At 35.4% G+C, this 12,483-nt stretch overlaps 1 protein-coding gene across 1 annotated transcript in view; it reads left to right on the top strand.

Annotated features, from left to right (window-relative positions):
- The window catches only part of LOC306871632 (ras-specific guanine nucleotide-releasing factor RalGPS1-like), a 122,299-nt gene that overhangs the window by 92,589 nt on the left and 17,227 nt on the right, over nt 1-12,483 (top strand). The window contains exons 9-11 of the mRNA XM_079419693.1: nt 3,839-3,976; nt 4,077-4,170; nt 11,444-11,511. Coding sequence (XP_079275819.1) covers nt 3,839-3,976; nt 4,077-4,170; nt 11,444-11,511 — 300 coding nt within the window. The remainder of the gene's footprint in view (nt 1-3,838; nt 3,977-4,076; nt 4,171-11,443; nt 11,512-12,483) is intronic.

The raw sequence follows: 12,483 nt of genomic DNA, 5'->3' as shown, positions 1-12,483 counted from the left end.
TGGGTAAAAAAAATGGTTGTAATTCCTAAGCATTTCTCCTTGAATTAAAGCTTAAAGTTTGCACTTCAATTTCATCTTAATTGTTTTATTTTTAATTCTGTTCTGGTGGCATACAGATCCGAAATTATGAAAATTGTGTCAGTGTAAATATATATGGACCTAACTGTATAAAATTTGGCTCTATCTATCATTCTACCGTTCTATCATTTTATCTATCAATATACAGTATCTTTGCCATTCATTAAAAAGTAATGTCTTTAGTCAGCGCCGACAGCCTCGTAGTTAGTAGTTCGTAGCTCCTAGTTAGCGACAAATAGTGCAACTGCACCGCAGCGACCCGAGTTCGATTCCTTTCTTGTGCCGATCCCATGCCCTCTCTTCGTTCCTATCACTGTTCTGCTGTCCTATCACATTAAAAAAGCATTAAAACGCCCAGAAATCTAGCACTTTTTAAAAAAGTATGTCTTTACTCTGGTTAATGTGACTGATGCTTATGTCTGTGATTATCATTATCATTCATGGGTAACACATCACTTCTCGTGGTGTTTGGCTCAAATGAACCCATTGTTTAATGGAATCTGTCATGCTGTGCCACTGCTATGGGCCATTTATTTAAATATGTGTTTTGTTTACAGCACAGAAACTCATTATTCTTTAGATGAACATCTCCATCTGTTTTGCTGAGGACAAGCAGCCTGCAGCAGTTTATCCAGAGCACCATAAATAAGTTGACATATTAAACTAACCCTCCAGGTCATTCACTCAAATAATGCTCTTCTAATCACTAGCAGGGCACCACTGTTTGACTTGTTTTATATATTAGCCTCATTTATGCATTTATTATATTGTGAGGACTTCCTTTCTCAGTTTAAATCCAGCCATATGGTTTTCATCCAAACTTTTTTTTGCTAGAGTACCAGCCACTTTTTCCCCTTTGCATGAATCCGTAGCGAAGGTAAACTTTCCTTGTGTTTAATCTCCTCTAAGAACGTCCAAAGAAAACTGCTGTACTGTTCCTAGACATTATATTTACACAAAGGTTATTCACAAATGCAGGTCCAAAATTAAGCTTGCAACACCTGATAGCTAAGAAAATTAGTCCTCTTGAATATATATAATTAGATAATAATTAATTAGGTTGTTTGGTTGGTTCATTAGTTGGTTGGTTGATTCTTTTATTTGTTGGAACTTGGTTCTTTTGTTGGTTGGTTCCGTTGATTGGATCGTTCATTAATTGTTTCATTTGTTGGTTTGTTGGTTAGTCTGTCGGTCAGTTTGTTCATTGGTTGGTTCATTCGTTGGTTCTTTGATTGGTTGGTCGGTCGGTTGATTGATTTGTTGATTGACTGGTTGATTCATTGGTTTGTTTTTGGTTGGTTGGTGCGTTGGTTTGTTCATTGGTTGATTCATTCTTTGATTGGTTGATTGTTTCGCTCATTGTTTGGTTGGTTACTTCATTGGTTGGTTCCAAACAACTTGCTGGAACCAACTAGTGAAACCAACCAATGCTGTGTACAATACCATAAGGGGTACCATTTTTTTATTATCAATTAATTTATTATCCTTTTTATTTATTTGTTTATTTATTTTTTTGTTGCATTTATTTGTATTCATTTATTTATTTTATAGAGCCAAGCGACTTTTTATCCGAACAATGCTATGTACGCTGGCATACTGTAAGAAACACCTCTGTGGCGCGGGGGTCCCAGCCCTGTGCGTGTGTGCATTACTGAAACCCAATTAATAGTTTGCAGGAGGCCATGCCATCTCCTCCACAGCGATGCCACATACTTTATATTGCTTCATACATCTGCTTTATATTGCTTCATCAACCTCAGCTGTTCGGGTGGAAACAGTTTTTTCATTCTTTCCACAGCTGCACTGCTGCAGTCACTCCAGTGGATCTCAATGAGGAGCACTGAACACGTCTGAAGGACTTTCATTCTCAATTAGTCTCTAATTTGTCTCAGCTTGTCTTTTGAGTTTAATTCAGATTATGGATTGTATTTGGCTGCATGTGTTTTAGTTCATAATAGAAGTTAAACTAGTTACCCTTTTATTAGTTATTTACTCAAAGAAATGTATATTTTTTTCATAAAATGCTCACCTGCATGTTATTACGGCCTTGTGATATGTCTCATTTACACCAGCTAAAAAAAAAACATGTTTTTGTAAATCATAGTCATGGCAAATTCATAGAGGAAAAAGTCTTAATTATGAGATAAAGTCAAAATGATGTGATACTAAGTCAGAACTGTGAGTTAAACAGTCAAAATAATGAAATAATCAACTGAAATTAAGAGATTAAAAAGTCATAATTATTACATAAATTGAAATTATGTGATAAAACGAATTATGAGATACTAAATCATAATTTTGAAATAATAAATCAAAATGAAGTGTCATAATTGACATAAATTAAAAATGAGATGAACTATGAGTTACAGATATAACATTGAAATTAAAGGAAAAAAAAGTCATAAAATAAAAATCTAAGTTATTAGATACATAGTCCTAATTATGCAATAATTAATTAAAATGAAGAGATTAAAAAGTCATAATTGTGACAAAATATTAAATTATGATATTAAAATGTGTAATTATGAGATTAAAAAGTCCATAACTATGAGTTGAACAGTCAAAGTTATAAAGTAATAAAACAAAATTGGAATTTTGATAATTTCGATTTTTCTTATTACTATAATTATCTTCCATGCAAATATATGGTGGATGATTCATGCTGTCAGACTACTTTTACTGTACTTTTTTGGAGCTTGGCTCTCCAGCTTAGGCTTGTCTAACTTCCCATTTTATGTTCCACAGTAGAGAGAAAGATCAAAATACAGATTTGGAGCAACACGAAGGGTCTGTACACTTTTTTTGGTTTGGATTGTTTCATGAAAAGATCAAAGTTCAGTGCGTACTGAAGTGTGTAAGTAGAGTACTGCAGTGTACTTTAGTAGTATGCCATCATCACAAACACACCCTGATGTTAAAGATACACATGGGAAATGTTAATTACCCACGCATGACTGCCTCAGATCTTCTTGTCACATCAGATACTTTTGCTCTTTGACCAACTTGCTGAAATCAAATAGAAGATTAGAAAAGATCTAATTGTGAATGCCGTGCAGATGTGTAATTTCTGCCTCGCCTCTAAATCAAGATGCATTCTGGGATAAATTAAGGCCAATAGCATCCACTTGTTCCTGCAGTACATGCCTGGTTCTTGTTAGTCAGTACTGGTTCTTGTGCATCACAGCTTGACTGAGTTAATAAACTGGAACTGTGCATGGAGGTGCTTTATCTCTTTATTAGATTTACAATAATTCATCGCAAGTTAACAGAGTTTTTCAGCTGTATTATCAGATGTCTTTACAGATATCAGCATGTGATAGTGCTGAACTGACATACAGTGTTGTGTTTCTGTTCTAGATTTGTGTCTCCTGTATCGCTTTCCGCACATAAAATAAAATAATTTCACCTTAATTTTTTTTCAACGATTATTTAAATGAATGTATTCATTAATTACAATTAGATATTTTTTCAAAACCTCACACACATTGACAAGATTAAATTTAATTGTTTTTATTATAATATATTATTTAAAAATAATATTAATTTAAATAATTTCAAACAAATGATTAAAAAACATTTAGTTAATTAAGTTAGTTAATAGCCATTAAATAAACTAGACCATGTACAGTCAGTTAGTCGGTATGACAAAATACATGTTTTCATGGTGATACATCATTCTGGATCATATCAGCCTAAATCAGCAAATCCATAAATAACATGAACACTTATAATCCGTCTCGCTTCCACTTCTCACACACAGGGATCTACCTGCTGGACATGATTTACATCGACTCGGCCTATCCTGCGTCTGACAGCATCATTGAGACTGAGCAGAGAACCAATCAGATGAACAACATCCTGCGGGTGATCTCTGACCTCCAGATGTCCTGCACATACGGTCAGTTCGAAGGATATTTAGTCGGGAAATCTGTAGGCAGATTTCAGATCCACGTGTATATATACATGCATACGTCTGACCCTCGACATCCTCCTCACAGATCACCTCGTGACCCTTCCGCATGTGCAGAAGTACTTGATGTCAGTTCGCTACATCGAGGAGCTTCAGAAGTTCGTGGAAGATGACAATTTCAAGTAAGTAGCTCTCAATGTTAAATGCAAAGGGACTGTATTTACAGCAGACCTCCTGCTTCAATTACCATGATGACTTTAGCAAGACGCGTGGCACCGGCAGCGGCCCAAAGCGAGGGCTGGATGATTTCAGATTTGGCGAACAGGAAATAGCAGATGATTGCATTTGTGTTTTTCTGGTTGCGACATGACAGCCATTATCCCTAGGCAGTTGACACTGGGAATTCACGGGTCGCTGCTTGTATAGGCAAACAACAGCGTGATTAGGTTTTTTGGGTGGTCGGCCATAAATGTGGTGAAACTGTAACCGCCTTTAGACGTTTTGATTGTGCCGTTAAATAGTGTTTTACACAAATGTAATGTGTTTTTATTAAAATCACTGGGTGTTCTGTGAGTTTGAGCAACATTTCTTAAGCTCAGCAGGGTTTAGGCCGACTGAGTCCAAACACATGGTGGAACCAACAGGGAGATGAGAAATAAATCCTTATACCCAGTTGTTCCAAACCATATAATTTGCTCCTTAAGTGGTGAAACGTAAAGCGTTTGTGCATCATCTCTAAAATTTTATTACTTACTTACTTTACTAATGTAAAACAGCATCCTGCAGTTCTTTGCCATAATTGTTGTTTGAATTGCAATAGTTGCATTGTTTTTTAGCAAAATGTCAGAATAACCGTAATGCCCTGGTTTAAAGGTAATTGCAACTTTTTCACAATTCAGACCTTTTCTTCTCACATTCTGAATTTATATCTCACCATTTGGACTTTTTTTTCACAATTATAAGATATAAACTCGCAGTTCTGAAAAGAAAAGTCTGAATTGAAAACTTTGAGATATAAACTTGCATTTGCAAGGAAAAATGTCAGAATTGTTAGATCATTTATTTTATTTTTTATTCCATGACAAAACAAGTAGATGTAAACTTAGAATTCTAAGGAAAAAAGTCATAATTATGATGTTAACAGAATTCTGAGAAAAAAAGTCAGAATTCCAAGATGTAAACTTAGAATTCTGAGACAAAAAATATTAGTATTCCGAGATGCAAACTACTTCTTCAAAAAAAAAAAAGGCAATTCTGAGATGTAAACTAAAAATTCTGAGGGGAAATGTCATAATTCCGAAATGCAAACTCAGAATTCAGATTAAAAAAGTCAGAATTCCGAGATGCAAACTTAAAATTCTAAGAAGAAAGTTAGAATTACGAGATGTGAACTTAGAATTCTGAAAAAAAGGTCAGAATTGTAACATTTAAACTCAGAATTCAGAGAAAAACAGAATAGGGAGATGAAAACTCATCTGGAAGACAAAAGTATGAATTCTGAGTTTATATCTTGCAATTCTGATTTTTTTTTTTCTGTGCAAAAAGTCACAATTACCTTTTTATTCATTTTTTCCTCTTTTAATATCCCATGGTAGAAACAAACCTTCTATAGACCAGGGATATTTCAAACAAAAAATGTATTTTTTTGCTTCTGCAAACACCAAAAAAGATCATTCATGTGCTTTTTTTGTGGCCGCTCAAGGATATTTCAATCTTTTTGCTGTGCAATGAAAGTCAATGCGGTCTGAAACCAACAACTGAAACATTCTTCAGAATATCTTCTATGATGTTCTGCAGAAGAAATTTTTAGGTTTGGAATGACATGAGGTTGAGTTAATTATGACTGAATTTTCATTTCTTGTTGAACTGTCTCTTTAAGTCGAGGGGTGACCAGCATTTATAGCAGTACATAATCAACAGTGACCCATACTACTGTAGATCTTCAACCAGAAGCTGTAAGGAATGCAGCAGATCTCTCTTTGCTTTAATGTGAACCCCTAAAGTTCTCTTCTCCACCTCATACCATCATGAACAGCTGCGAAGTGAATTTGTGAATTAGAGAGCGAGTTAAAAGAGCCTGTGATTATGCTGGATTTAAATGTTTATTCCGCCGGATGAGTGATTATCTGTGGGACTCTCGTCTCAATCTGTGAAGAACCTGTTATTAGTGGCACACACTGTATCAGAAGTACATTAGCCATATTGATGTCTCAACATGGGAGAGGAAACGTGATGATGAGCCCAATATCCTGATATCACCCCTGCTGAAAGCGTTCATCTGTTGAAGCAATCATATTAGCACAGTTATGAAATATTATCTTGTGTTTATAAAATGTAAATATCCTTCATCGACTGGTAAGAAGTCAACTTTAACAGAGATTTGAAACAATAACATCATGTTTCACAGCTCTTTTCGTACCATCTTTTTGCTCTGTTTCCTGTGGCCATTCATCCGTGACGACTGAGACGTAAACACATCCCAGCATCAGTCTTTCATTCAGCTCGTCTGAAATGATTGTTTTCTTGGCTTCACTCACTTCTCTCAATTTGGAGCGAATCCTGTGCTGACGACGGACGATCGGCAAATGTCTTTTTAATCAGAGTCCTTCACTCTCACGTATGCAGTCCCAGGGAATACATCCTTCTCACATCACGTGTCTTATACACAGGTTTGGAGAAACACAGATTTAAAATGGTGATGTGTAACTAAAATACAAAAAAAAGAAGGAAGAAGAAAAGAAAAGAAACTTGAGGTTCATAAGGATTTTTATCTGATGACCTGGTCATTTTTACTTGCCCTTCCAACATTTTATATTAACTTATATTTTTCATTTAAAATTAGATTTAACATATCTTTAGAAAAAATACATTTAGAGTTTTATGCAAGTTTATATTTGTCATTTAAAATATTTTTTTTGTATTTTTACATATTTTTGAAAAATAGATTCTATAATATATGAAAATATATTATTTTAAGTTATGTTTTATATTATTTTAATTTCTGTTTTACAATATATTTTATGCAAATTAAAATAATTGTTCACTTTAAGTTGTTCGCTTAAAGTTAGGTTTTACGTATTTTTGATTAAAAAATGTTGATAAAAAATCTAATATGTATAACATTCTTTTCTCATTTAAAATGAAAATATTTTGTTGTGTTTTTTTTTAAGTTTTATTTTTGTGCAAGTTTATATTTATAATTTAAAATTTGGAAATGTTGCATATTTAAAAAATATGTATTTTATATTATGCATGTTTACATTTTCATTTAAAGTTAAATTTTTATGTATTTATGAAAAATGTATAATTTTTTATACATATCTGTCATTTATAGCTAGATTTTTGTTTATTTTGAAAATATCTGTTAATTTTATTTTTGTCATATACAGTTAAGTATTATTTAATAAGAAAACGGTAATGTAATTCATGTTGCTGTAAGCGATGCTGCATGCAGTGTGAAATAGTACTGATTTTTCTGTCATTTTCAACCTGTTTTACCTTCCGTCTCAAGCCAGTCTTGTAATTTCAGCAAAAAAAATCATTCAGTAAGAGTCATACCTTTGACTTAATTAATACGAACAACTGGCCACAACAATGTTACAATACAATGCATTGCAGAAATCCAAATATTCGATGTCTAATTGTGTGCTGTTTGATGTTTAGGCATAAAACAACATGTACACATATAACTGCATTCTGTTAAAGTCACATTAAAAAGTCTACAATAACTAGATTGCAGTTACAGTTGTTAAACATCTCAGAGCGTTTGTTGTGGACCGAGTCAAGAGTTCAGTCAGAAGTTAATTGTGTCATTTGTCATTTTGTAGATGAATACATTTTAAAGTAGCTCTTCTTCCATCTTTGTTTATACAACAGAGGGACTCTGAGCGTCTGTCATGGTGTTATTTGCAGTTTGCCGTATCTCAAATCTCCAGGGTGTTTTTTGCACAGCTCAGCTCTGTTTTATAGCGGTTGAGATGGGCTCAGCTCCAAATCTAGATCGGCGGCGGCTCTCATGTGGTCTCCATGGTGACGTTTCGTCTGTGACCCCGTCGTGACCTCGCACGGCCCCAAACGCACTGAAACCGTAGGGTGTGCTATTGAAGTTCATCCAGGACTGACATCGTGCTGCTGGCTGTATCCTGCCCGACAAACCCCAGCCTCCCTCTTCATCACCAGTGGCCAGCATTCTGGATGGGTTGCGAACATGAAAGACATTGGCGGCTGGAGGACTTTTGCATTACAGGTCCGCAGGTCTGGAAACACTGCACATGCAGCAGAGTGGAAAATGAACTTCACCCACCAGACCCAGAGACTGCTGAAGGAGCAGTTCCAAATGATTTAGAAATGTATATATTATAAATTTTTTCCAAGCTTGTTTCCACCATGGAACACAAAAATTAAAAAGGTCATTGCAACTTACTTACTAATACTTCAGATTTTTGTGCACAATTGCAAGTTCATATAAATTTGAATCTTTTTCTCTGAATTCCAGGTGTACATTTTGCGATTTTGACTTTCCTCTGAATTTTACGTTTAAATCTTGTCATTTAGATATTTTTTCTAAAAATTTTTAGATTACATCTCTCAATTTTCTTTTTTTAGTGTGTGTGGAAATCTGAGTTTACATCTCACAATTACTTTTTATATCTCACAAGCTTATAGCTTATATCTCACAATTCTGCTGGGTTTTTTTTGTTTTTCGTTTTTTCCTATTGTTATGAAAAAAGTCAGAATTGTGAGATAAAAGTCGCCTTTTAAAAAAGGTTGATTTTTATTCTATGACAGAAATTGGTGGAAATAATCCCTTTTTAAATTAGATGCACTGTTTGTTTGTTGTAGTGCAACTCTGTAGTACTCACAGAAATTTACATCAAGCTTGTCGCTGTGCATTCTGGGATTGGTTTGTCTGTGGATGCACGTGGTGGTGCTGCTTTCTAATGTGTCTAGGCCACGTCGTTTTGCTGCCTACCGTTTGGAAACAGCCGTTGCATCTGGATCTTGTCTTTGAGACTTTAAACTGTAGTCTTGTTATGGTTTGGAATAGTTTGACATTGTCTGGTTTCTGAACTCTCAACCTCTGTTAAGTCACTCCGATCCCATCGATGAAAATGTTTGTTTTCGTGAGTCGAAGTCCTGTTCTGTGCAAATTAGCAGTGAATGATTGATTGCTGTCATTAGCGTTTCTCCAGGGATTTCTCCACACCCAATCTGAATTATCTGACTCTGAATATTTCACCTTCCTTAAAAACAGTGTGATATCCTGAAGGAATCTGATCAATTCTTTCACAAATCCCCTGAACGCTGTTTCAGGTTGTTGAGTTGCTTTTTTTGGCGGTTTCATTTTGTTCTTTGGCTATCAGTACATGCAATCTGTCTTGTGTTATTTAGTGAGGACTTTTTCTTCAGTGTGCCCGTGGTGTTAAACCAGTTCATTTTTCCTAGAGGTTTTCAGATGGTGTGTTCAATGATTTGAAAATATTCAATGATTTGATTATTACAGACACTGAGTCATTGATTATTTGTTCGATCATAAATGTCAAAAAATGTCCAATAGCTGCTTTTAAGACTAAGGCATTTAAGTAAACTGACTGATTTAATGTGGGACATTAAATAAAGATGACTGTATATAGATAGTTAAATACAATAACACTGGTTTGCTCACAGCATCATGCAAAAATCGATGTTTAGTAAAAATTCAGCTCATAATGGTCAAAAAATTGGTGAGACCGACAAGTAGTTTTTATTTTATATTTATGTATTTGGCTTTTAGCACATTTATCCAAAGCAATTTTGTTCTAACTTTTTCTTTTTTTAATTCATTCATTCCCTGAGAATCAAACCCATGACCTTGGCCTTATTGTTTGAGATACAGAAACTTGGCCGCATGATGTGTTTATTTTGAGCGCTTCTTTCCAAAGCTCACTGTACATTGTGCCAAAACTCCATTAAAGGCTGTTTTTGCATATTCTGTGCATGTCAGATCATAGTTGATGATGTGGAAATAAGAGATTGCAGTTAAAAATAGTTAAAAATCAGTCCCTTCTGGTCTCCTATAAAAGCGTGACATGTTATCGGCCCAACAGGTCCCGTTTGGGTTTCTCAGTGTCTCCTCTAGGTCATGTACATGACTAGAAAAGCCAAATACAAGCATGAACAGCATGAAGAGTGTTACATCACCTCTGAGGCCTGTAAGCGCTTTTATAGGAAAGTGGTTACAGTTTAATGTTGCATGATCTTTCTTGTCATTTTGCGAGTGATGAAATTGCACAAACACTGTCATTCATCAGGGCAGGTCAAGTCACTGAATACTGATTGTGTGTAATTATGTAAATGTGGGAAGTCATATGTTAATGTAGTTGTGGTTTTGAAGTTGAAGCCATTTTTGCTGTTTCTATTCAAGAAATGTTCTTGCATTTGGGGAAACTATACATAGTAAATCAAAAGAATAATTCAACCAAAAATGAAAATTTGCTGAAAACTTACTCTGCATCAGGCCATCCAAGATGTAGATGAGTTTGTTTCTTCGTGGGAACAGATTTGGTGAAATGTAGCATTACATCACTTGCTCAGCAATGGATCCTCTGTAGTGAATGGGTGCCGTCAGAATGAGAGTCTAAAGAGCTGATAAAAACATCACAATAATCCACAAGTAATCCACACCACTCCAGTCCACCAGCCTTGCCTTGTGAAGCCAAAAACTGTGCTTGTAAGAAACATATCCAGCATCCATCCACAGTCCTCTATCCATAATATTGCTTCCTCCAGTGAAAAAAAGGAATTTGTCTGAATCAAGAGAGAAATCTGCACAGATCATGCACTGTTTACAAGCCAGAACAGTCCAGAGCAGCTCTAAACAAATATGTGGGTGGATTTTGATGTGAGAGACAACAGGAGATGGAATGTTTTCACTGGAGGAAGTGTTATGATGGATTATGGTGCTTTGACCAGAAGCAACGGTTTGTTAACGGATGGACTGGAGTGGTGTGGATTACTTGTGGATTATTGTGATGTTTTTATCAGCTGTTTGGAATCTCATTCTGACGGCACCCATTCACTGCAGAGCATCCACTGGTGAGCAAGTGATGTGAGGCTATTGAGTACATTTTCAGTAAATTTAAATTTTTTGTGAATTATACCTTACATAGAAAAGAGCAAAAAAAATCCTGTTTTCCATGATTTTATTTTTTTAAATGAAAAGTGACATCTATTACAGTAAAATCAATTTCGAGTGTTTAAGGTGGCACTGTTGGTTGAGGCTAAAATGATGTGGTGATTTCACTAACATGTCTTATTTTGGGTTTATGGCAAATCTGATTCAACTAAATTCATCCTCAAAGCCTGTGCATTCAGCCTAACATTAGTTGGTTTTGAAATATTAAATGTACCACCCTGAAGCTTCATGGAACTTGTGGAGTGTTTTTGTTGAAGCTTTTGCTTGTCTTTCCATTACAGACTGTCTCTGAAAATTGAACCAGGGAACAGCTCGCCACGCATGGCCACATCCAAAGAAGATCTTGCAGGTAAGACAGCCTAAATGTCACTATTTCTACAGTGTACTTCTTATATATATACATTTAGTTGCCAAAAGGGGTGTGTCATATATATTTTTTATCTTTTTTTGTGGGGGGGGGGGGGGGGGGGGGGGGCATGAGGCAGTAACGGTGAAATCATTCTAATATTTGCTGCTCAAGAAACCTTTCTGATTATTATCAGTGTTGAAAAAAGTTGTGCTGCTTCATATGTTTGTGCAGACGGATACATTTATTATTTTCAAGATTCTTTGATGAATAGAAAGTTCAAAAGAACATTATTTGAAAATGTTTTTTGTTGTTGTAACATTATAAATGTCCTCACTGTCAATTTTGATCAATTTAATGCATCCTTGCTGAATAAAAGTATGCATTTCTTTAAAATAAAAATCTTACTGACCCCAAACATTTGAAAAGTAGTAACTTACAGAAGATATTGTAGTCATTTTCCCCGAGCATCCATTATGTTGTCCCGTCTGAATGAGGTCACTGGCCCCTGGTGGTAGAGTTAATGAAGGGCTCTGAGGGGCCGAGGGGCCCTGTCCTCTGTGACTCATTGAAAGGGCAAAGGGAACTGAATGTGGACCGAGAAAACAAACAGCACATAAATGGCTCTCTACGGAGCCTTCATAATCTCAGCTTTGCAAATCTACATCACACCACCACATGCAGGCAAAGGCACCGTAGTCATTGAGCAATGCTTTGAACAGCTGACTGCATGACCTCCTCAAGCTCCATCGCCAGGGATCTGCTATTTTACCGTTTTAAAACTGGACAATTTCTGAACTATTCAGTGTAATTTTATAAAATTGTTATTCATTTTTAACATTTTGTTTGGTCATCACATTTCCTACAAACCAACGCCAATAGCTGAGTTTTGTTCCAGCTCATAAATCACTAGGTGCTGTTTCTTCTGCTCACCAAGGCTGCGTTTATTTGATCAAAAATACAGTAAAAACAGTA

This window comes from Barbus barbus, assembly GCF_936440315.1.
Source record: "Barbus barbus genome assembly, chromosome: 6".
NCBI classification, from domain to species: domain Eukaryota; kingdom Metazoa; phylum Chordata; class Actinopteri; order Cypriniformes; family Cyprinidae; genus Barbus; species Barbus barbus.
Note: the sequence above shows the minus strand (reverse complement) of the source record. Positions and strands in the feature narration are given on the sequence as shown.